The sequence below is a fragment of the Procambarus clarkii genome, chromosome 5, assembly GCF_040958095.1.
Source record: "Procambarus clarkii isolate CNS0578487 chromosome 5, FALCON_Pclarkii_2.0, whole genome shotgun sequence".
NCBI classification, from domain to species: Eukaryota; Metazoa; Arthropoda; class Malacostraca; order Decapoda; family Cambaridae; genus Procambarus; species Procambarus clarkii.
In genome coordinates, this window is record NC_091154.1 from 57,402,553 (window position 1) to 57,427,465 (window position 24,913).

At 53.4% G+C, this 24,913-nt stretch overlaps 1 protein-coding gene across 2 annotated transcripts in view; it reads right to left on the reverse strand.

Annotated features, from left to right (window-relative positions):
- Positions 1-12,863, reverse strand: part of LOC123750377 (serine/threonine-protein phosphatase 6 regulatory ankyrin repeat subunit C-like) — a 441,679-nt gene extending 428,816 nt beyond the window's left edge. For both annotated transcript variants that reach the window (XM_069302535.1, XM_069302533.1), the window contains exons 1-2: positions 12,563-12,863; positions 11,904-12,460 (exon numbers count right to left, since the gene is read on the reverse strand). In XM_069302535.1, coding sequence (XP_069158636.1) covers positions 11,904-12,460; positions 12,563-12,752 — 747 coding nt within the window. In that variant the 5' untranslated portion in view covers positions 12,753-12,863. The remainder of the gene's footprint in view (positions 1-11,903; positions 12,461-12,562) is intronic.
- Positions 12,864-24,913: the final 12,050 nt, after the last annotated feature.

A 24,913-nucleotide genomic window follows, 5' to 3' on the forward strand; every position in this document is an offset into this window, starting at 1 on the left:
TTAAGAACAGTTGCCGCCAGAGTTAAGAACAGTGGCGGCCAGAGTTAAGAACAGTGGTTGCCAGAGTTAAGAACAGTGGCGGCCAGAGTTAAGAACAGTGGTTGCCAGAGTTAAGAACAGTGGCCACCAGAGTTAAGAACAGTTGCCGCCAGAGTTAAGAACAGTGGCCACTAGGGTCAGGAACAGTTGCCGCCAGAGTTAAGAACAGTGGCGGCCAGAGTTAAGAACAGTGGCTGCCAGAGTTAAGAACAGTGGCCGCCAGAGTTAAGAACAGTTGCCACCAGAGTTAAGAACAGTTGCCGCCAGAGTTAAAATCAGTGGCGGCCAGAGTTAAGAACAGTGGTTGCCAGAGTTAAGAACAGTGGCCACCAGAGTTAAGAACAGTGGCCACCAGAGTTAAGAACAGTTGCCGCCAGAGTTAAGAACAGTGGCCACCAGAGTTAAGAACAGTGGCCACCAGAGTTAAGAACAGTGGCCGCCAGAGTTAAGAACAGTGGCCGCCAGAGTTAAGATCAGTGGCCGCCAGAGTTAAGAACAGTGGCCACCATAGTTCAGAAAAGTGGTTGCCTGAGTAAAGAACAGTGGCCGCCAGAATTAAGAACAGTGGCCGCCAGAGTTAAGAACAGTTGCCGAAAGAGTTAAGAACAGTGGCCGCCAGAGTGAAGAATATTGGCCACCAGAGTTAAGAACATTGGCCACCAGAGTTAAGAACAGTGGCCGCCAGAGTTATGAATAGTGGCTGCCAGAGTTAAGAACATTGGCCGCCAGAGTGAAGAACATTGGCCACCAGAGTTAAGAACATTGGCCACCAGAGTTATGAACAGTGGCCGCCAGAGTGAAGAACATTGGCCACCAGAGTTAAGAACATTGGCCACCAGAGTTAAAAACAGTGGCCGCCAGAGTGAAGAACATTGGCCACCAGAGTTAAGAACATTGGCCACCAGAGTTAAGAACAGTGGCCGCCAGAGTTAAGAACAGTGGCCGTAAGAGTTAAGAACATTGGCCACCAGAGTTAAGAACAGTGGCCACCAGAGTTAAGAACAGTGGCCGTAAGAGTTAAGAACAGTGGCCACCAGAGTTAAGAACATTGGCCACCAGAGTTAAGAACAGTGGCCACCAGAGTTAAGAACAGTGGCCGTAAGAGTTAAGAACAGTGGCCACCAGAGTTAAGAACATTGGCCACCAGAGTTAAGAACATTGGCCACCAGAGTAAAGAACGCTGGCCGCCATAGTTAAGAACAGTGTCCACCAGAGTTAAGAACAGTGGCTGTAAGAGTTAAGAACAGTGGCCACCAGAGTTAAGAACAGTGGCTGCCAGAGTTAAGAACAGTAGCCGCCAGAGTTAAGAACAGTGGCCGCCAGAGTTAAAAACAGTGGCCGCCAGAGTTAAGAACAGTGGCGGCCAGAGTTAAGAACAGTGGCTGCCAGAGTTAGGAACAGTGGACGAAAGAGCAAAGAATTGTGGCTGCCGGAGTTAAGAACAGTGGCTGCCAGAGTAAAGAACAGTTGCCGCCAGAGTTAAAAACAGTGGCGGCCAGAGTTAAGAACAGTTGCTGCCAGAGTTAAAACAGTGGCCGCCAGAGTTAAGAACAGTGGCCGCCAGATTTAAGAACAGTGTCCGCAAGAGTTAAGAACAGTGGCCACCAGGGTTAAGTTCAGTGGCTGCCAGAGCTAAGAACAGTTACCGCCAGAGTTAAGAACAGTAGCAGCCAGAGTTAAGATCAGTGGCCGCCCCAGTTAAGAACAGTGGCTGCCAGAGCTAAGAACAGTTACCGCCAGAGTTAAGAACAGTGGCAGCCAGAGATAAGAACAGTTGCTGCCAGAGTTAAGAACAGTTGCCACCAGAGTTAAGAACAGTTGCCGCCAGAGTTAAGAACAGTGGCTGCCAGAGTTAAGAGCAGTGGCCGCCTGAGGAAAGAACAGTGGCTGCCAGAGTTAAGAACAGTTGCCACCAGAGTTAAGAACAGTTGCCGCCAGAGTTAAGAACAGTTGCTGCCAGAGTTAAGAACAGTAGCAGCCAGAGATAAGATCAGTGGCCGCCCCAGTTAAGAACAGTGGCTGCCAGGGCTAAGAACAGTTACCGCCAGAGTTAAGAACAGTTGCTGCCAGAGTTAAGAACAGTTGCCACCAGAGTTCAGAACAGTTGCCGCCAGAGTTAAGAACAGTGGCTGCCAGAGTTAAGAACAGTGGCCGCCAGAGGAAAGAACAGTGGCTGCAATAGTTAAGAACAGTGGCCGCAATAGTTAAGAACAGTGGCCGCCAGAGTTAAGAACAGTGACCGACAGAGTTAATAACAGTGTCCGCCAAAGTTAAGAACAGTGTCCGCCAGAGTTAAGAACAGTGGCCACCAGAGTAAAGAACAGTGATCACCAGAGTAAAGAACAGTGGCTGTCAGAGTTAAGATCAGTGGTTGCTAGAGTTAAGAACAGTTACCGCTAGTTTTAAGAACAGTGGCTGCCGGAGTTAAGAACAGTTGCCGCCAGAATTAAGAACAGTGGCTGCCAGATTTAGGAACAGTTACGGCCAGAGTTAAGAACAGTGACTGCCAGAGTTAAGAACACTGGCTGCCAGAGTTAACAACAGTGACTGCCAGAGTTAAGAACAGTTGCCGCTAGAGTTAAGAACAGAACCGCCAAGGTTAAGAACAGTTGCCTCCAGAGTAAAGAACAGTGACTGTCAGAATTAAGAACAGTGGCCGCCGGAGTTAAGAACAGTGGCCGCCAGATTTAGGAACAGTTTCCGCCAGAGTTAAGAACAGTGACTGCCAGAGTTAAGAACACTGGCTGCCAGAGTTAACTTAAGGTTATCTTGAGATGATTTCGGGGCTTTTTAGTGTCCTTGTGGCCCGGTCCTCGACCAGGCCTCCACCCCCCAGGAAGCAGCCCGTGACAGCTGACTAACTCCCAGGTACCTATTTACTGCTAGGTAACAGGGGCATTCAGCGTGAAAGAAACTTTGCCCATTTGTTTCTGGCTCGTGCGGGAATCGAACCCGCGCCACAGAATTACGAGTCCTGCGCGCTGTCCACCAGGCTACGAGGCCCCTACGAGTTAGGAACAGTTGCCGCCAGAGTTAAGAACAGTGGCCGCCAGAGTTAAGAACAGTTGCCACCAGAGTTAAGAACAGTTGCCGCCAGAGTTAAGAACAGTGGCGACCAGAGTTAAGAACAGTGGTGGCCAGAGTTAAGAACACACTTTCTCGCATCCGAGCAGACCGTCGTTGTCACCAATATTATTAATCACACCGCACGCGTTCCGCTCTCGGGAGTCACGAGAAAAAATATTTGTTGAAAATCCATTTATTATCCGATCAACTTGGGCATTGTTTACAAATGTTTCCCATGAAATGTACGTTTTCTCTAAAAGCCGAACATTTTATAAAGAGAACGTTGTGGCAGTGAATCTTCGTGGTAAAACAATTGTATTATTGACACCACGAGTATAATCGACGTAGTTTTTATATATGTTGCCGGTCAAACGCATCCTTATGTGACCTTTAATACTTATGTTCTTATAGAACATTCTATTGTGAGCACATTGGTACAAAAATGAAATACATACATCGACAAATAAAGTCAGGACAGTGAATTGAATATACACTTTTCAGAGCGAGTTTCGCCGATATGCCGCCGCGGGTAACACTTCGGCCACTTCCCACACTGTTTTGGGTGGGCTACGACATTGAATCTATATTTATATGCATATGTCCGTGTAGAGAATTTTATTGCAATTCCAATGATACCACAGTTAGCAATGTAGGACAACTGTAGGCTTCGCAACCATTAGGAGAGTGGAAACATTTTGTTGCTGTTTAGTGCTCTCGGCGAGTGATCTGAATAGTTTTTTATTTAGTGTTGATAGTCCTTATGCTTTGGCGGCATTTTATAGGTATGTTCTTATACACAATTTTATTACGAACACAGTGATACCAAATTTAAATACGTGCGCCTTCAATTATTGTCAGGACAGTCAAAAGAGTGTACACTTTTTCGATCTTACCGCGTAGGCGCGCGAACCCCTGAAAGCCCATAGGGTATGATTTTTTTTTTGAACGCCTAGAGCGTGAAAGTGATAAATTATTAAGAACAGTGGTGGCCAGAGTTAAGAACAGTGGTGGCCAGAGTTAAGAACAGTGGTGGCCAGAGTTAAGAACAGTGGTGGCCAGAGTTAAGAACAGTGGTGGCCAGAGTTAAGAACAGTGGTGGCCAGAGTTAAGAACAGTGGTGGCCAGAGTTAAGAACAGTGGTGGCCAGAGTTAAGAACAGTGGTGACCAGAGTTAAGAACAGTGGTGGCCAGAGCTAAGAACAGTGGTGGCCAGAGTTAAGAACAGTGGCGGCCAGAGTTAAGAACAGTGGTGGCCAGAGCTAAGAACAGTGGTGGCCAGAGTTAAGAACAGTGGCGGCCAGAGTTAAGAACAGTGGTGGCCAGAGTTAAGAACAGTGGTGACCAGAGCTAAGAACAGTGGTGGCCAGAGTTAAGAACAGTGGCCGCCAGAGTTAAGAACAGTGGCGGCCAGAGTTAAGAACAGTGTTGGCCAGAGTTAAGAACAGTGGTTGCCAGAGTTAAGAACAGTGGCCACCAGAGTTAAGAACAGTTGCCGCCAGAGTTAAGAACAGTGGCCACTAGGGTCAGGAACAGTTGCCGCCAGAGTTAAGAACAGTGGCGGCCAGAGTTAAGAACAGTGGCCGCCAGAGTTAAGAACAGTGGCCACCAGAGTTAAGAACATTGGCCACCAGAGTTAAGAACAGTGGCCACCAGAGTTAAGAACAGTGGCCGTAAGAGTTAAGAACAGTGGGAACCAGAGTTAAGAACATTGGCCACCAGAGTTAAGAACATTGGCCACCAGAGTTAAGAACGGTGGCCGTAAGAGTTAAGAACAGTGGCCACCAGAGTTAAGAACAGTGGCTGCCAGAGTTAAGAACAGTAGCCGCCAGAGTTAAGAACAGTGGCCGCCAGAATTAAAAACAGTGGCCGCCAGAGTTAAGAACAGTGGCGGCCAGAGTTAAGAACAGTTGCTGCCAGAGTTAAAACAGTGGCCGCCAGAGTTAAGAACAGTGGCCGCCAGATTTAAGAACAGTGTCCGCAAGAGTTAAGAACAGTGGCCACCAGGGTTAAGTTCAGTGGCTGCCAGAGCTAAGAACAATTACCGCCAGAGTTAAGAACAGTAACAGCCAGAGTTAAGATCAGTGGCCGCCCCAGTTAAGAACAGTGGCTGCCAGAGCTAAGAACAGTTGCTGCCAGAGTTAAGAACAGTTGCCACCAGAGTTAAGAACAGTTGCCGCCAGAGTTAAGAACAGTGGCTGCCAGAGTTAAGAGCAGTGGCCGCCTGAGGAAAGAACAGTGGCTGCCGGAGTTCAGAACAGTTGCCGCCAGAGTTAAGAACAGTGGCTGCCAGAGTTAAGAACAGTTGCTGCCAGAGTTAAGAACAGTAGCAGCCAGAGATAAGATCAGTGGCCGCCCCAGTTAAGAACAGTGGCTGCCAGAGCTAAGAACAGTTACCGCCAGAGTTAAGAACAGTTGCCACCAGAGTTCAGAACAGTTGCCGCCAGAGTTAAGAACAGTGGCTGCCAGAGTTAAGAACAGTGGCCGCCAGAGGAAAGAACAGTGGCTGCCAGAGTTAAGAACAGTGGCCCCCAGAGGAAAGAACAGTGGCTGCCGGAGTTCAGAACAGTTGCCGCTAGAGTTAAGAACAGAACCGCCAATGTTAAGAACAGTTGCCTCCAGAGTAAAGAACAGTAACTGTCAGTGTTAAGAAAAGTGGCCGCCAGAGTTAAGAATAGTAGACGCCAGAGTGAAGAACAGTGGCCGCCAGAGTGAAGAACATTTGCCGCCAGAGTTAACAACAGTGGCTGCCAGAGTTAATAACAGTTGCCGCTAGAGTTAAGATCAGTGGCTGCCGGAGTTAAGAACAGTTGCCGCCAGAATTAAGAACAGTGGCCGCCAGATTTAGGAACAGTTTCCGCCAGAGTTAAGAACAGTGACTGCTAGAGTTAAGAACACTGGCTGCCAGAGTTAACTTAAGGTTATCTTGAGATGATTTCGGGGCTTTTTAGTGTCCTTGTGGCCCGGTCCTCGACCAGGCCTTCACCCCCAGGAAGCAGCCCGTGACAGCTGACTAACACCCAGGTACCTATTTACTGCTAGGTAACAGGGGCATTCAGGGTGAAAGAAACTTTGCCCATTTGTTTCTGGCTCGTGCGGGAATCGAACCCGCGCCACAGAATTACGAGTCCTGCGCGCTGTCCACCAGGCTACGAGGCCCCTACGAGTTAGGAACAGTTGCCACCAGAGTTAAGAACAGTTGCCACCCGAGTTAAGAACAGTTGCCGCCAGAGTTAAGAACAGTTGCCACCAGAGTTAAGAACAGTTGCCGCCAGAGTTAAGAACAGTTGCCACCAGAGTTAGGAACAGTTGCCACCAGAGTTAAGAACAGTTGCCGCCAGAGTTAAGAACAGTTGCCGCCAGAGTTAAGAACAGTTGCCACCAGAGTTAAGAACAATGGCCGCCAGAGTTAAGTACAGTTGCCGCCAGAGTTAAGAACAGTTGCCACCAGAGTTAAGAACAGTTGCCACCAGAGTTAAGAACAGTTGCCGCCAGAGTTAAGAACAGTTGCCGCCAGAGTTAAGTACAGTTGCCGCCAGAGTTAAGAACAGTTGCCACCAGAGTTAAGAACAGTTGCCGCCAGAGTTAAGAACAGTTGCCATCAGAGTTAAGAACAGTTGCCGCCAGAGTTAAGAACAGTTGCCACCAGAGTTAAGAACAGTTGCCACCAGAGTTAAGAACAGTTGCCACCAGAGTTAAGAACAGTTGCCGCCAGAGTTAAGAACAGTTGCCACCAGAGTTAAGAACAGTTGCCGCCAGAGTTAAGAACAGTGGCGGCCAGAGTTAAGAACAGTGGTTGCCAGAGTTAAGAACAGTGGCCACCAGAGTTAAGAACAGTTGCGTCTAGGGTCAGGAACAGTTGCCGCCAGAGTTAAGAACAGTGGCGGCCAGAGTTAAGAACAGTGGCCACCATAGTTAAGAACAGTTGCCACCAGCGTTAAGAACAGTTGCCACCAGACTTAAGAACAGTTGCCGCCAGAGTTAAGAACAGTGGCGGCCAGAGTTAAGAACAGTGGTTGCCAGAGTTAAGAACAGTGGCGGCCAGAGTTAAGAACAGTGGCCACTTGGGTCAGGAACAGTTGCCGCCAGAGTTAAGAACAGTGGCCACTTGGGTCAGGAACAGTTGCTGCCAGAGTTAAGAACAGTGGCCACCAGAGTTAAGAACAGTTGCCGCCAGAGTTAAGAACAGTGGCCACTAGGGTCAGGAACAGTTGCCGCCAGAGTTAAGAACAGTGGCGGCCAGAGTTAAGAACAGTGGCCGCCAGAGTTAAGAACAGTGGCCGCCAGAGTTAAGAACAGTTGCCACCAGAGTTAAGAACAGTTGCCGCCAGAGTTAAAATCAGTGGCGGCCAGAGTTAAGAACAGTGGTTGCCAGAGTTAAGAACAGTGACCACCAGAGTTAAGAACAGTGGCCACCAGAGTTAAGAACAGTTGCCGCCAGAGTTAAGAACAGTGGCCACCAGAGTTAAGAACAGTGGCCACCAGAGTTAAGAACAGTGGCCGCCAGAGTTAAGAACAGTGGCCGCCAGAGTTAAGATCAGTGGCCGCCAGAGTTAAGAACAGTGGCCACCATAGTTCAGAAAAGTGGTTGCCTGAGTAAAGAACAGTGGCCGCCAGAATTAAGAACAGTGGCCGCCAGAGTTAAGAATAGTTGCCGAAAGAGTTAAGAACAGTGGCCGCCAGATTGAAGAACATTGGCCACCAGAGTTAAGAACATTGGCCACCAGAGTTAAGAACAGTCGCCGCCAGAGTTATGATTAGTGGCTGCCAGAGTTAAGAACATTGGCCGCCAGAGTGAAGAACATTGCCCACCAGAGTTAAGAACATTGGGCACCAGAGTTATGAACAGTGGCCGCCAGAGTGAATTGTTAAATACGTGCGCCTTCAATTATTGTCAGGACAGTCAAAAGAGTGTACACTTTTTCGATCTTACCGCGTAGGCGCGCGAACCCCTGAAAGCCCATAGGGTATGATTTTTTTTTTGAACGCCTAGAGCGTGAAAGTGATAAATTATTAAGAACAGTGGTGGCCAGAGTTAAGAACAGTGGTGACCAGAGCTAAGAACAGTGGTGGCCAGAGTTAAGAACAGTGGTGACCAGAGCTAAGAACAGTGGTGGCCAGAGTTAAGAACAGTGGTGACCAGAGCTAAGAACAGTGGTGGCCAGAGTTAAGAACAGTGGTGACCAGAGCTAAGAACAGTGGTGGCCAGAGTTAAGAACAATGGCGGCCAGAGTTAAGAACAGTGGCGGCCAGAGTTAAGAACAGTGGTGGCCAGAGTTAAGAACAGTGGTGGCCAGAGTTAAGAACAGTGGTGGCCAGAGTTAAGAACAGTGGCGGCCAGAGTTAAGAACATTAGCGGCCAGAGTTAAGAACAGTGGTGGCCAGAGTTAAGAACAGTGGTGGCCAGAGTTAAGAACAGTGGCGGCCAGAGTTAAGAACAGTGGCGGCCAGAGTTAAGAACAGTGGCGGCCAGAGTTAAGAACAGTGGTGGCCAGAGTTAAGAACAGTGGTGGCCAGAGTTAAGAACAGTGGTGGCCAGAGTTAAGAAGAGTGGCGGCCAGAGTTAAGAACAGTGTCGGCCAGAGTTAAGAACAGTGGTGGCCAGAGTTAAGAACAGTGGCGGCCAGAGTTAAGAACAGTGGCGGCCAGAGTTAAGAACAGTGTCGGCCAGAGTTAAGAACAGTGGTGGCCAGAGTTAAGAACAGTGGTGGCCAGAGTTAATTAATAAGAACAGTGGCGGCCAGAGTTAAGAACATTGGCGGCCAGAGTTAAGAACAGTGGTGGCCAGAGTTAAGAACAGTGGCGGCCAGAGTTAAGAACAGTGTCGGTAAGAGTTAAGAACAGTGGTGGCCAGAGTTAAGAACAGTGGTGGCCAGAGTTAAGAACAGTGGCGGCCAGAGATAAGAACAGTGGTGGCCAGAGTTAAGAACAGTGGTGGCCAGAGTTAAGAACAGTGGCGGCCAGAGTTAAGAACATTGTCGGCCAGAGTGAAGAACAGTGGCGGCCAGAGTTAAGAACAGTGGCAGCCAGAGTTAAGAACAGTGGCGTTCAGAGTTAAGAACAGTGGTGGCCAGAGTTAAGAACAGTGGTGGCCAGAGTTAAGAACAGTGGCAGCTAGAGTTAAGAACAGTGTCGGCCAGAGTTAAGAACAGTGGCGGCCAGAGTTAAGAACAGTGGCGGCCAGAGTTAAGAACAGTGACTGCCAGAGTTAAGAACAGTTGCCGTTAGAGTTAAGAACTGGTGCCGCCAGAGTTTAGAACAGTGGCCGCCAGAGTTAAGAACAGTGGCCGCCAGAGTTAAGAACAGTGGCTCCAATAGTTAAGAACATTAGCCGCCAGAGTTAAGAACAGTGGCCGCCAGAGTTATGAACAGTGGGTACCAGAGTTAAGAACAGTGGCCGCCAGAGTTAAGAATAGTGGCCGCCAGAGTTAAGAACAGTGGCTCCAATAGTTAAGAACATTAGCCGCCACAGTTAAGAACAGTGGCCGCCAGAGTTAAGAACAGTGGCCGCCAGAGTTAAGAACAGTGGCCGCCGGAGTTAAGAACAGTGGCCGCCAGAGTTAAGAACAGTGGCTGCCAGAGTTAAGAACAGTGGCTGCCAGAGTTAGGAACAGTGGTCGCCAGAGTAAAGAACAGTGGCTGCCTGAATTAAGAACAGTGGCTGCCAGAGTTAAGAACAGTTGCCGCCAGAGTTAAGAACAGTGGCCGCCAGAGTTAAGAACAGTTACTGCCAGAGTTAAAAACAGTGGCCGCCAGAGTTAAGAACTGTGGCCCCAGAGTTAAGAACAGTGGCTGCCAGAGCTAAGAACAGTTACCACCAGAGTTAAGAACAGTGGCTGCAAGTGTTAAGAACAGTTGCTGCCTGAGTTAAGAACAGTTGCCACCAGAGTTAAGAACAGTTGCCGCCGGAGTTAAGAACAGTGGCTGCCAGAGTTAAGAACAGTGGCCGCCAGAGGAAAGAACAGTGGCTGCCGGAGTTAAGAACAGTTGCCGCCAGAGTTAAGAACAGTGGCCGCCAGAGTTAAGAACAGTGGCTGCCAGAGTTAAGAACAGTAGCAGCCAGAGTTAAGATCAGTGGCCGCCCCAGTTAAACACAGTGGCTGCCAGAGCTAAGAACAGTTACCGCCAGAGTTAAGAACAGTGGCTGCCAGAGTTAAGAGCAGTTGCTGCTAAAGTTAAGAACAGTTGCCACCAGAGTTAAGAACAGTTGCCGCCAGAGTTAAGAACAGTGGCGGCCAGAGTTAAGAACAGATTACGCCAGAGTGAAGAACAGTGACTGACAGAGTTAAGAACAGTTGCCGCCAGAGTTAAGAACAGTGGCGGCCAGAGTTAAGAACAGTTGCCGCCAGAGTTAAGAACAGTGGCGGCCAGAGTTAAGAACAGTTGCCGCCAGAGTTAAGAACAGTGGCGGCCAGAGTTAAGAACAGTTGCCGCCAGAGTTAAGAACAGTGGCGGCCAGAGTTAAGAACAGTTGCCGCCAGAGTTAAGATCTGTTGCCGCCAGAGTTAAGAACAGTGGCGGCCAGAGTTAAGATCATTTGCCGCCAGAGTTAAGAACAGTGGCGGCCAGAGTTAAGAACAGTTGCCGCCAGAGTTAAGAACAGTGGCGGCCAGAGTTATGAACAATGGCGGCCAGAGTTAAAAACAGTGGCGGCCAGAGTTAAGAACAGTGGCGGCCAGAGTTAAGAACAGTGGCGGCCAGAGTTAAGAACAGTGGCGGCCAGAGTTAAGAACAGTGGCGGCCAGAGTTAAGAACAGTGGTGGCCAGAGTTAAGAACAGTGGCGGCCAGAGTTAAGAACAGTGGCGGCCAGAGGTAAGAACAGTGGCGGCCAGAGTTAAGAACAGTGGCGGCCAGAGTTAAGAACAGTGGCGGGCAGAGTTAAGAACAGTGGTGGCCAGAGTTAAGAACAGTGGCGGTCAGAGTTAAGAACAGTTACTGCCAGAGTTAAAAACAGTGGCGGCCAGAGTTAAGAACAGTGGCTGACCGATTTAAGAACAGGGTCCGCCAGAGTTAAGAACAGTTACCGCCAGAGTTAAGAACAGTGGCTGACAGAGTTAAGAACAGTTGTTGCCTGAGTTAAGAACAGTTGCCACCAGAGTTAAGATCAGTGGCCGCCCCAGTTAAGAACAGTGGCTGCCAGAGTTAAGAACAGTTGCCGCCAGAGTTAAGAACAGTTGCCGCCAGAGTTAAGAACAGTGGCTGCCAGAGTTAAGAACAGTGGCTGCCAGAGTTAAGAACAGTGGCCGCTAGAGGAAAGAACAGTTGCCACCAGAGTTAAGAACAGTGGCTGCTAGAGTTAAGAACAGTTGCCGCCAGAGTTAAGAACAGTGGCGGCCAGAGTTAAGAACAGTTGCCGCCAGAGTTAAGAACAGTGGGTGCCAGAGTTAAGAACAGTGGCGGCCAGAGTTAAGAACAGTGGCGGCCAGAGTTAAGAACAGTGGGTGCCAGAGTTAAGAACAGTGGGTGCCAGAGTTAAGAACAGTGGCGGCTAGAGTTAAGAACAGTGGCGGCCAGAGTTAAGAACAGTTGCCGCCAGAGTTAAGAACAGTGGGTGCCAGAGTTAAGAACAGTGGTGGCCAGAGTTAAGAACAGTGGCGGCCAGAGTTAAGAACAGTTGCCGCCAGAGTTAAGAACAGTGGCCGCCAGAGTTAAGAACAGTGGTGGCCAGAGTTAAGAACAGTGGCGGCCAGAGTTAAGAACAGTTGCCGCCAGAGTTAAGAACAGTGGCGGCCAGAGTTAAGAACAGTGGCGGCCAGAGTGTGCTGGTGTTGGTCGTTGATTCTTCCGCAAGAGTACTTACCACTAGGAGCAGCGTGGGTGTCCCAGCAGCTGGGTGGGGGCGAGGCAGCGTGGGTGTCCCAGCAGCAGGGTGGGGGCGAGGCAGCGTGGGTGTCCCAGCAGCAGGGTGGGGGCGAGGCAGCGTGGGTGTCCCAGCAGCAGGGTGGGGGCGAGGCAGCGTGGGTGTCCCAGCAGCAGGGTGGGGGCGAGGCAGCTTCCTCAGCCACCACTCCACACGGTCACGACCCGCCAGCCTCGTCATGTCCAGAGGTGTGTCTCCCTGTATGTTCCTGGCGCGAGGGTCGAGGCCGGCCGCCACCAAGCACTGTGTTGCCTCCAGACCTCCGCCCCTCGCTGCCTGGTGTAGTGCTGTCTCCCCGATCTTGTCTACAGCGTGACGGTCACACCCGGCAGCTGTCAGCAACACCTGCACAACACCTGTGTGGTTACCTACGGCAGCAAGGTGCAGTGGTGACCGACCAGAGGCGTCCCGAGAGTCAGGGTCAGCGCCGGCACCAAGTAGCGTCACCACACACGACTTATGACCATGCTGCGCTGCCTCATGTAGTGCGGTCACACCTGTAACACCGGTTATGTTGAGGCTTACATACAACATACACAAACATGCTTAATTAAACTCTTCATAATACAACATACTGCAGCATGTGTTGTGGTTCTCACCATTACGACCCCTGGCTCGCAGGTGAGCCTGGGCGCTGAGCAGCTGCCTCACCACCTGGTCATGACCGCTGCTAGCCGCGCAGTGTAAAGGTGTGTTGGAGGACACCACTGAACCCTCCACGGGGAGTCCCGCCGCCAGCAGGTGAGGCACCAGGTGAGTGTGACCCCTCGCAGCCGCCACGCTCAACATGCAGAGTGGCACTTGGGTAAGAGGCCCCACCACCGTGACGGAGGTGTCAGCACCCAGGGCGAGGGCGGCCAACACCTGCACCTGGTCACCACTAACGACTCCCGCCACCAGGGCCTGCAGGATGACAGTGGTCACTGGTAACGGTGCAGGAGATAATGATGTTAACCAATTAAACACATTACCATTAACAACCTAACGACAAACTTTATGACAAGAGCCCATTACTGCAAAAATATAAAGAAATAAAGCAATACAGCCAGTAATCATCTTGACAGCCAGTTTACAGTTACATTAAATGCTCGTCCAGTCGACGACCACCTTAAGCAAAGACCACCAACCAAGTGGCCACTTTATGCATCAGACCAGTCAGGAACAGTCAGAGTTTCCACGATATATATGACCTCAGTCAACAATTTAGGGTCAGGGCTAGGACAGGAAGCCGGGGGCTTGTTATGGATCCTAATAGACTTCCTGAAGACCATTTTGAGCTTTACGGCCTCGGTGGATAGGTAGTTTCGTGTATTATTACACAAAACAACGAACAATCACCTCCAAAGTAATCATAAAACTGCTGCCTCTTGTGAAGTGGTCAGCGTTATCAGTTTATATTTGTTCAGTAATATGAGAGTCAGTGAGTCCAGCCTTAATGTTCTCTGTACACAGTTGTTGGTGTTAAAGCTCTCAGTGTTTCCTTACATGACAGTTGACTTTGTTCTGGGATGACAGTCGCCCATGTTTGTGACGCCTTCATGCTTAGCTACTGTAGTCCAGCCGGGGCATCACATGCCTACTGTAGTCCAGCCGGGGCATGCCATGGCTACTGTAGTCATGGCGGGCCATCACATGGCTACTGTAGTCCAGGCGGGAGCATCACATGGCTACTGTAGTCCAGGCGGGGCATCTCGTGGCTACTGTACTCCAGTCGGGGCATCTCATGGCTACTGTACTCCAGTCGGGGCATCTCGTGGCTACTGTACTCCCGTCGGGGCATCTCATGGCTACTGTAGTCCAGGCAGGGCATCACATGGCTACTGTAGTCCAAGTGGGGCATCCCATGGCTACTGTAGTCCAGGCGGGGCATCACATGGCTACTGTAGTCCAGGCGGGGCATCACATGGCTACTGTAGTCCAGGCGGGGCATCACATGGCTACTGAAGTCCAGGCAGGGCATCACATGGCTACTGTAGTCCAGGCGGGGCATCACATGGCTACTGTAGTCCAAGGGGGCATCACATGGCTACTGTAGTCCAGGCGGGGCATCACATGGCTACTGTAGTCCAGGCGGGGCATCACATGGCTACTGAAGTCCAGGCAGGGCATCACATGGCTACTGTAGTCCAGGCAGGGCATCACACGGCTACTGTAGTCCAGGCGGGGCATCACATGGCTACTGTAGTCCAGGCAGGGGATCACATGGCTACTGTAGTCCAAGCGGAGCATCACATGGCTACTGTAGTCCAGGCGGGCCATCACATGGCTACTGAAGTCCAGGCAGGGCATCACATAACTACTGTAATCCAGGCGGGGCATCACATGGCTACTGTAGTCCAGGCAGGGCATCACATGGCTACTGTAGTCCAGGCGGGGCAACACATGGCTACTGAAGTCCAGGCAGGGCATCACATAGCTACTGTAGTCCAGGCGGGGCATCACATGGCTACTGTAGTCCAGGCAGGGCATCACATGGCTACTGTAGTCCAGGCGGGGCATGACATGGCTACTGAAGTCCAGGCAGGGCATCACATAGCTACTGTAGTCCAGGCGGGGCATCACATGGCTACTGTAGTCCAGGCGGGGCATCACATGGCTACTGTAGTCCAGGCAGGGCATCACATGGCTACTGTAGTCCAGGCGGGGCATCACATGGCTACTGTAGTCCAGGCAGGGCATCACATGGCTACTGTAGTCCAGGCGGGGCATCACATGGCTACTGTAGTCCAGGCGGGGCATCACATTGCTACTGTAGTCCAGGCGGGGCATCACATGGCTACTGTAGTCCAGGCGGAGCATCACATGGCTACTGTAGTCCAGGCGGGGCATCACATGGCTACTGTAGTCCAGGCAGGGCACCACATGGCTACTGTAGTCCAGGCAGGGCATCACATGGCTACTGTTGTCCAGGCGGGGCATCACATGGCTTCTGTAGTCCAAGTGGGGCATCACATGGCTACTGTAGTCCAGGCAGGGCATCACATGGCTACTGTAGTCCAGGCGGGGCATGACATGGCTACTGAAGTCCAGGCGGGGCATCACATGGCTACTTTAGTCCAGGCGGGGCATCACATGGCTACTGAAGTCCAGGCGGGGCATCATATGGCTACTGTAGTCCAGGCGGGGCATCACATGGCTGCTGTAGTCCAGGCGGGGCATCATTTGGCGACTGAAGTCCAGGCGGGGCATCACATGGCTGCTGTAGTCCAGGCAGGGCATCACATGGCAACTGTAGTCCAGGCAGGGCATCACATGGCTGCTGTAGTCCAGGCAGGGCATCACATGGCTACTGTAGTTCAGGCAGGGCATCACATTGCTGCTGTAGTCCAGGCGGGGCACCACATGGCAACTGTAGTCCAGGCGGGGCATCATATGACTGCTGTAGTCCAGGCAGGGCATCACATGGCTGCTGTAGTCCAGGCGGGGCATCATATGGCTACTGTAGTCCAGGCGGGGAATCATATGGCTACTTTAGTCCAGGCGGGGCATCACATGACTACTGAAGTCCAGGCAGGGCATCACATAGCTGCTGTAGTCCAGGCGGGGCATCACATGGCTACTGAAGTCCAGGCGGGGCATCACATGGCTACTTTAGTCCAGGCGGGGCATCACATGGCTACTGAAGTCCAGGCGGGGCATCATATGGCTGCTGTAGTCCAGGTGGGGCATCATATGGCTACTGTAGTCCAGGCGGGGCATCATATGGCTACTGTAGTCCAGGCGGGGCATCATATGGCTACTGTAGTCCAGGCGGGGCATCACATTGCTACTGTAGTCCAGGCGGGGCATCACATGGCTACTGTAGTCCAGGCGGAGCATCACATGGCTACTGTAGTCCAGGCGGGGCATCACATGGCTACTGTAGTCCAGGCAGGGCATCACATGGCTACTGTAGTCCAGGCAGGGCATCACATGGCTACTGTTGTCCAGGCGGGGCATCACATGGCTTCTGTAGTCCAAGTGGGGCATCACATGACTACTGTAGTCCAGGCAGGGCATCACATGGCTACTGTAGTCCAGGCGGGGCATGACATGGCTACTGAAGTCCAGGCGGGGCATCACATGGCTACTTTAGTCCAGGCGGGGCATCACATGGCTACTGAAGTCCAGGCGGGGCATCATATGGCTACTGTAGTCCAGGCGGGGCATCACATGGCTGCTGTAGTCCAGGCGGGGCATCATTTGGCGACTGAAGTCCAGGCGGGGCATCACATGGCTGCTGTAGTCCAGGCAGGGCATCACATGGCTACTGTAGTCCAGGCAGGGCATCACATGGCTGCTGTAGTCCAGGCAGGGCATCACATGGCTACTGTAGTTCAGGCAGGGCATCACATTGCTGCTGTAGTCCAAGCGGGGCACCACATGGCAACTGTAGTCCAGGCGGGGCATAATATGACTGCTGTAGTCCAGGCAGGGCATCACATGGCTGCTGTAGTCCAGGCGGGGCATCATATGGCTACTGTAGTCCAGGCGGGGAATCATATGGCTACTTTAGTCCAGGCGGGGCATCACATGACTACTGAAGTCCAGGCAGGGCATCACATAGCTGCTGTAGTCCAGGCGGGGCATCATATGGCTACTGAAGTCCAGGCGGGGCATCACATGGCTACTTTAGTCCAGGCGGGGCATCACATGGCTACTGAAGTCCAGGCGGGGCATCATATGGCTGCTGTAGTCCAGGCGGGGCATCATATGGCTACTGTAGTCCAGGCGGGGCATCATATGGCTACTGTAGTCCAGGCGGGGCATCATATGGCTACTGTAGTCCAGGCGGGGCATCATATGGCTACTGTAGTCCAGGCGGGGCATCATATGGCTACTGTAGTCCAGGCGGGGCATCATATGGCTACTGTAGTCCAGGCGGGGCATCATAAGGCTACTGTAGTCCAGGCGGGGCATCATATGGCTGCTGTAGTCCAGGCGGGGCATCTTATGGCTACTGTAGTCCAGGCGGGGCATCACATGGCTGCTGTAGTCCAGGCGGGGCATCATATGGCTACTGTAGTCCAGGCGGGGCATCATATGGCTACTGAAGTCCAGGCCGGGCATCACATGGCTGCTGTAGTCCAGGCGGGGCATCACATGGCTACTGAAGTCCAGGCAGGGCATCACATGGCTACTATAGTCCAGGCGGGGCATCATATGGCTACTGAAGTCCAGGCGGGGCATCACATGGCTACTGAAGTCCAGGCAGGGCATCACATGGCTACTGTAGTCCAGGCGGGGCATCATATGGCTACTGTAGTCCAGGCGGGGCATCATATGGCTGCTGTAGGCCAGGCGGGGCATCATATGGCTACTGTAGTCCAGGCGGGGCATCATATGGCTACTGTAGTCCAGACGGGGCATCATATGGCTACTGTAGTCAAGGGAGGGCATCACATGGCTGCTGAAGTCCAGGCAGGGAATCATATGGCTACTGTAGTCCAGACGGGGCATCATATGGCTACTGTAGTCCAGGCGGGGCATCATATGGCTACTGTAGTCCAGGCGGGGCATCATAAGGCTACTGTAGTCCAGGCGGGGCATCATATGGCTGCTGTAGTCCAGGCGGGGCATCTTATGGCTACTGTAGTCCAGGCGGGGCATCATATGGCTACTGAAGTCCAGGCCGGGCAGCACATGGCTGCTGTAGTCCAGGCGGGGCATCACATGGCTACTGAAGTCCAGGCATGGCATCACATAGCTACTGTAGTCCAGGCGGGGCATCACATGGCTACTGTAGTCCAGGCGGGGCATCACATGGCTACTGTAGTCCAGGCAGGGCATCACATGGCTACTGTAGTCCAGGCGGGGCATCACATGGCTACTGTAGTCCAGGCAGGGCATCACATGGCTACTGTAGTCCAGGCGGGGCATCACATGGCTACTGTAGTCCAGGCAGGGCATCACATGGCTACTGTATTCCAGGCGGAGCATCACAAGGTTACTGTAGTCCAGGCGGGGCATCACATGCCTACTGTAGTCCAGTCGGGGCATCACATGGCTACTGTAGTCCAGGCGGAGCATCACATGGCTACTGTAGTCCAGGCGGGGCATCACATGGCTACTGTAGTCCAGGCAGGGCATCACATGGCTACTGTAGTCCAGGCAGGGCATCACATGGCTACTGTTGTCCAGGCGGGGCATCACATGGCTACTGTAGTCCAGGCGGGGCATGACATGGCTTCTGTAGTCCAAGTGGGGCATCACATAGCTACTGTAGTCCAGGCGGGGCATCACATGGCTTCTGTAGTCCAAGTGGGGCATCACACGGCTACTGTAGTCCACGCGGGGCATCACATGGCTACTGTAGTCCAAGTGGGGCATCACACGGCTACTGTAGTCCAGGCGGGGCATCACATGGCTACTGTAGTCCAGGCGGGGCATGACATGGCTACTGAAGTCCAGGCGGGGCATCACATGGCTACTTTAGTCCAGGCGGGGCATCACATGGCTACTGAAGTCCAGGCGGGGCATCATATGGCTACTGTAGTCCAGGCGGGGCATCACATGGCTGCTGTAGTCCAGGCGGGGCATCATTTGGCGACTGAAGTCCAGGCGGGGCATCACATGGCTGCTGTAGTCCAGGCAGGGCATCACATGGCTACTGTAGTCCAGGCAGGGCATCACATGGCTACTGTAGTCCAGGCGGGGCATCACATGGCTACTGTAGTCCAGGCAGGGCATCATTTGGCGACTGTAGTCCAGGCAGGGCATCACATGGCTACTGTAGTCCAGGCAGGGCATCACGTGGCTGCTGTAGTCCAGGCGGGGCATCACATGGCTACTGTAGTCCAGGCGGGGCATCATATGGCTGCTGTAGTCCAGGCAGGGCATCACATGGCTGCTGTAGTCCAGACGTGGCATCATATGGCTACTGTAGTCCAGGCGGGGCATCATATGCCTACTTTAGTCCAGGCGGGGCATCACATGGCTACTGAAGTCCAGGCAGGGCATCACATGGCTGCTGTAGTCCAGGCGGGGAATCATATGGCTACTGAAGTCCAGGCGGGGCATCACATGGCTACTTTAGTCCAGGCGGAGCATCACATGGCTACTGAAGTCCAGGCGGGGCATCATATGGCTACTGTAGTCCAGGCGGGGCATCATATGGCAACTGTAATCCAGGCGGGGAATCATATGGCTACTGTAGTCCAGGCGGGGCATCATATGGCTACTGTAGTACAGGCGGGGCATCATATGGCTACTGAAGTCCAGGCGGGGCATCATATGGCTACTGTAGTCTAGGCAGGGCATCATATGGCTACTGTAGTCCAGGCGGGGCATCATATGGCTACTGTAGTCCAGGCGGGGCATCATATGGCTGCTGTAGTCCAGGCGGGGCATCATATGGCTACTGTAGTCCAGGCGGGGCATCACATGGCTGCTGTAGTCCAGGCGGGGCATCATATGGCTACTGTAGTCCAGGCGGGGCATCATATGGCTACTGAAGTCCAGGCATGGCATCACATAGCTACTGTAGTCCAGGCGGGGCATCACATGGCTACTGTAGTCCAGGCGGGGCATCACATGGCTACTGTAGTCCAGGCAGGGCATCACATGGCTACTGTAGTCCAGGCGGGGCATCACATGGCTACTGTAGTCCAGGCAGGGCATCACATGGCTACTGTAGTCCAGGCGGGGCATCACATGGCTACTGTAGTCCAGGCAGGGCATCACATGGCTACTGTATTCCAGGCGGAGCATCACAAGGTTACTGTAGTCCAGGCGGGGCATCACATGCCTACTGTAGTCCAGTCGGGGCATCACATGGCTACTGTAGTCCAGGCGGAGCATCACATGGCTACTGTAGTCCAGGCGGGGCATCACATGGCTACTGTAGTCCAGGCAGGGCATCACATGGCTACTGTAGTCCAGGCAGGGCATCACATGGCTACTGTTGTCCAGGCGGGGCATCACATGGCTACTGTAGTCCAGGCGGGGCATGACATGGCTTCTGTAGTCCAAGTGGGGCATCACATAGCTACTGTAGTCCAGGCGGGGCATCACATGGCTTCTGTAGTCCAAGTGGGGCATCACACGGCTACTGTAGTCCACGCGGGGCATCACATGGCTACTGTAGTCCAAGTGGGGCATCACACGGCTACTGTAGTCCAGGCGGGGCATCACATGGCTACTGTAGTCCAGGCGGGGCATGACATGGCTACTGAAGTCCAGGCGGGGCATCACATGGCTACTTTAGTCCAGGCGGGGCATCACATGGCTACTGAAGTCCAGGCGGGGCATCATATGGCTACTGTAGTCCAGGCGGGGCATCACATGGCTGCTGTAGTCCAGGCGGGGCATCATTTGGCGACTGAAGTCCAGGCGGGGCATCACATGGCTGCTGTAGTCCAGGCAGGGCATCACATGGCTACTGTAGTCCAGGCAGGGCATCACATGGCTACTGTAGTCCAGGCGGGGCATCACATGGCTACTGTAGTCCAGGCAGGGCATCATTTGGCGACTGTAGTCCAGGCAGGGCATCACATGGCTACTGTAGTCCAGGCAGGGCATCACGTGGCTGCTGTAGTCCAGGCGGGGCATCACATGGCTACTGTAGTCCAGGCGGGGCATCATATGGCTGCTGTAGTCCAGGCAGGGCATCACATGGCTGCTGTAGTCCAGACGTGGCATCATATGGCTACTGTAGTCCAGGCGGGGCATCATATGCCTACTTTAGTCCAGGCGGGGCATCACATGGCTACTGAAGTCCAGGCAGGGCATCACATGGCTGCTGTAGTCCAGGCGGGGAATCATATGGCTACTGAAGTCCAGGCGGGGCATCACATGGCTACTTTAGTCCAGGCGGAGCATCACATGGCTACTGAAGTCCAGGCGGGGCATCATATGGCTACTGTAGTCCAGGCGGGGCATCATATGGCAACTGTAATCCAGGCGGGGAATCATATGGCTACTGTAGTCCAGGCGGGGCATCATATGGCTACTGTAGTACAGGCGGGGCATCATATGGCTACTGAAGTCCAGGCGGGGCATCATATGGCTACTGTAGTCTAGGCAGGGCATCATATGGCTACTGTAGTCCAGGCGGGGCATCATATGGCTACTGTAGTCCAGGCGGGGCATCATATGGCTGCTGTAGTCCAGGCGGGGCATCATATGGCTACTGTAGTCCAGGCGGGGCATCAAATGGCTGCTGTAGTCCAGGCGGGGCATCATATGGCTACTGTAGTCCAGGCGGGGCATCATATGGCTACTGTAGTCCAGGCGGGGCATCATATGGCTACTGTAGTCCAGGCAGGGCATCACATGGCAGCTATTGTCCAGGCAGGGCATCACATGGCTACTGAAGTCCAGGCAGCGCATCACATGGCTACTATAGTCCAGGCGGGGCATCACATGGCTACTGAAGTCCAGGCGGGGCATCACATGGCTACTGAAGATAAGGCAGGGCATCACATGGCTACTGTAGTCCAGGCGGGGCATCATATGGCTACTGTAGTCCAGGCGGGGCATCATATGGCTGCTGTAGTCCAGGCTGGGCATCATATGGCTACTGTAGTCCAGGCGGGGCATCATATGGCTACTGTAGTCCAGACGGGGCATCATATGGCTACTGTAGTCCAGGGAGGGCATCACATGGCTACTGAAGTCCAGGCAGGGCATCATATGGCTACTGTAGTCCAGACGGGGCATCACATGGCCACTGTAGTCCGGGCAGGGCATCACATGGCTACTGTAGTCCAGGCGGGGCATCATATGGCTACTGTAGTCCAGGCGGGGCATCACATGGCTACTGAAGTCCAGGCAGGGCATCATATGGCTACTGTAGTCCAGGCAGGGCATCACATGGCTGCTGTAGTCCAGGCAGGGTATCACATGGCTACTGTAGTCCAGGCAGGGCATCACATGGCTGCTGTAGTCCAGGCAGGGCATCACATCGCTGCTGTAGTCCAGGCAGGGCATCACATGGCTGCTGTAGTCCAGGCAGGGCATCACATGGCTGCTGTAGTCCAGGCAGGGCATCACATGGCTACTGTAGTCCAGGCAGGGCATCACATCGCTGCTGTAGTCCAGGCGGGGCATCATATGGCTACTGTAGTCCAGGCGGGGCATCACATGGCTACTGTAGTCCAGGCGGAGCATCACATGGCTACTGTAGTCCAGGCGGAGCATCACATGGCTACTGTAGTCCAGGCGGAGCATCACATGGCTACTGTAGTCCAGGCGGGGCTTCACATGGCTACTGTAGTCCAGGCGGGGCATCACATGGCTACTATAGTCCAGGCGGGGTATCACATGGCTACTGTAGTCCAGGCGGGGCATCACATGGCTACTGAAGTCCAGGCGGGGCATCACATGGCTACTGTAGTCCAGGCGGGGCTTCACATGGCTACTGTAGTCCAGGCGGGGCATCACATGGCTACTGAAGTCCAGGCGGGGCATCACATGGCTACTGTAGTCCAGGCGGAGCATCACATGGCTACTGTAGTACAGGCGGAGTATCACATGGCTACTGTATTCCAGGCAGGGCATCGCATGGCTACTGTAGTCCAGGCGGGGCATCACATGGCCACTGTAGTCCAGGCAGGGCATCACATGGCTACTGTAGTCCAGGCGGGGCATCACATAGCTACTGTAGTCCAGGCGGGGCATCACATGGCTACTGTAGTCCAGGCAGGGCATCACATGGCTACTGTAGTCCAGGCGGGGCATCACATAGCTACTGTAGTCCAGGCGGGGCATCACATGGCTACTGTAGTCCAGGCAGGGCATCACATGGCTACTGTAGTCCAGGCGGGGCATCACATGGCTACTGTAGTCCAGGTAGGGCATCACATGGCTACTGTAGTCCAGGCGGGGCATCACATGGCTACTGTTGTCCAGGCGGAGCATCACATGGTTACTGTAGTCCAGGCAGGGCATCACATGGCTGCTGTAGTCCAGGCGGGGCATCATATGGCTACTGTAGTCCAGGCAGGGCATCATATGGCTACTGTAGTCCAGGCAGGGCATCACATGGCTGCTGTAGTCCAGGCGGGGCATCATATGGCTACTGTAGTCCAGGCGGGGCATCATATGGCTACTGTAGTCCAGGCGGGGCATCATATGGCTACTGTAGTCCAGGCAGGGCATCACATGGCAGCTATAGTCCAGGCAGGGCATCACATGGCTACTGAAGTCCAGGCAGCGCATCACATGGTTACTATAGTCCAGGCGGGGCATCACATGGCTACTGAAGTCCAGGCGGGGCATCACATGGCTACTGAAGTCCAGGCAGGGCATCACATGGCTACTGTAGTCCAGGCGGGGCATCATATGGCTACTGTAGTCCAGGCGGGGCATCATATGGCTGCTGTAGTCCAGGCGGGGCATCATATGGCTACTGTAGTCCAGGCGGGGCATCATATGGCTACTGTAGTCCAGACGGGGCATCATATGGCTACTGTAGTCCAGGGATGGCATCACATGGCTACTGAAGTCCAGGCAGGGCATCATATGGCTACTGTAGTCCAGACGGGGCATCACATGGCCACTGTAGTCCAGGCAGGGCATCACATGGCTACTGTAGTCCAGGCGGGGCATCATATGGCTACTGTAGTCCAGGCGGGGCATCACATGGCTACTGAAGTCCAGGCAGGGCATCATATGGCTACTGTAGTCCAGGCAGGGCATCACATGGCTACTGTAGTCCAGGCAGGGCATCACATGGCTGCTGTAGTCCAGGCAGGGCATCACATCGCTGCTGTAGTCCAGGCAGGGCATCACATCGCTGCTGTAGTCCAGACAGGGCATCACATGGCTGCTGTAGTCCAGGCAGGGCATCACATGGCTGCTGTAGTCCAGGCAGGGCATCACATGGCTACTGTAGTACAGGCAGGGCATCACATCGCTGCTGTAGTCCATGCGGGGCATCATATGGCTACTGTAGTCCAGGCGGGGCATCACATGGCTACTGTAGTCCAGGCGGAGCATCACATGGCTACTGTAGTCCAGGCGGAGCATCACATGGCTACTGTAGTCCAGGCGGAGCATCACATGGCTACTGTAGTCCAGGCGGGGCTTCACATGGCTACTGTAGTTCAGGCGGGGCATCACATGGCTACTGTAGGCCAGGCGGGGTATCACATGGCTAATGTAGTCCAGGCGGGGCATCACATGGCTACTGAAGTCCAGGCGGGGCATCACATGGCTACTGTAGTCCAGGCGGGGCTTCACATGGCTACTGTAGTCCAGGCGGGGCATCACATGGCTACTGAAGTCCAGGCGGGGCATCACATGGCTACTGTAGTCCAGGCGGAGCATCACATGGCTACTGTAGTCCAGGCGGAGCATCACATGGCTACTGTAGTCCAGGCGGGGCATCATATGGCTACTGTAGTCCAGGCGGGGCATCACATGGCTACTGTAGTACAGGCGGAGCATCACATGGCTACTGTATTCCAGGCAGGGCATCACATGGCTACTGTAGTCCAGGCGGGGCATCACATGGCCACTGTAGTCCAGGCAGGGCATCACATGGCTACTGTAGTCCAGGCGGGGCATCACATAGCTACTGTAGTCCAGGCGGGGCATCACATGGCTACTGTAGTCCAGGCGGGGCATCACATGGCTACTGTAGTCCAGGCAGGGCATCACATGGCTACTGTAGTCCAGGCGGGGCATCACATGGCTACTGTAGTCCAGGCAGGGCATCACATGGCTACTGTAGTCCAGGCGGGGCATCACATGGCTACTGTAGTCCAGGCGGAGCATCACATGGTTACTGTAGTCCAGGCGGAGCATCACATGGCTACTGTAGTCCAGGTGGGGCATCACATGGCTACTGTAGTCCAGGCAGGGCATCACATGGCTACTGTAGTCCAGACAGGGCATCACATGGCTACTGTTGTCCAGGCGGGGCATCACATGGCTTCTGTAGTCCAAGTGGGGCATCACACGGCTACTATAGTCCAGGCGGGGCATCACATGGCTACTGTAGTCCAGGCGGGGAATGACATGGCTAC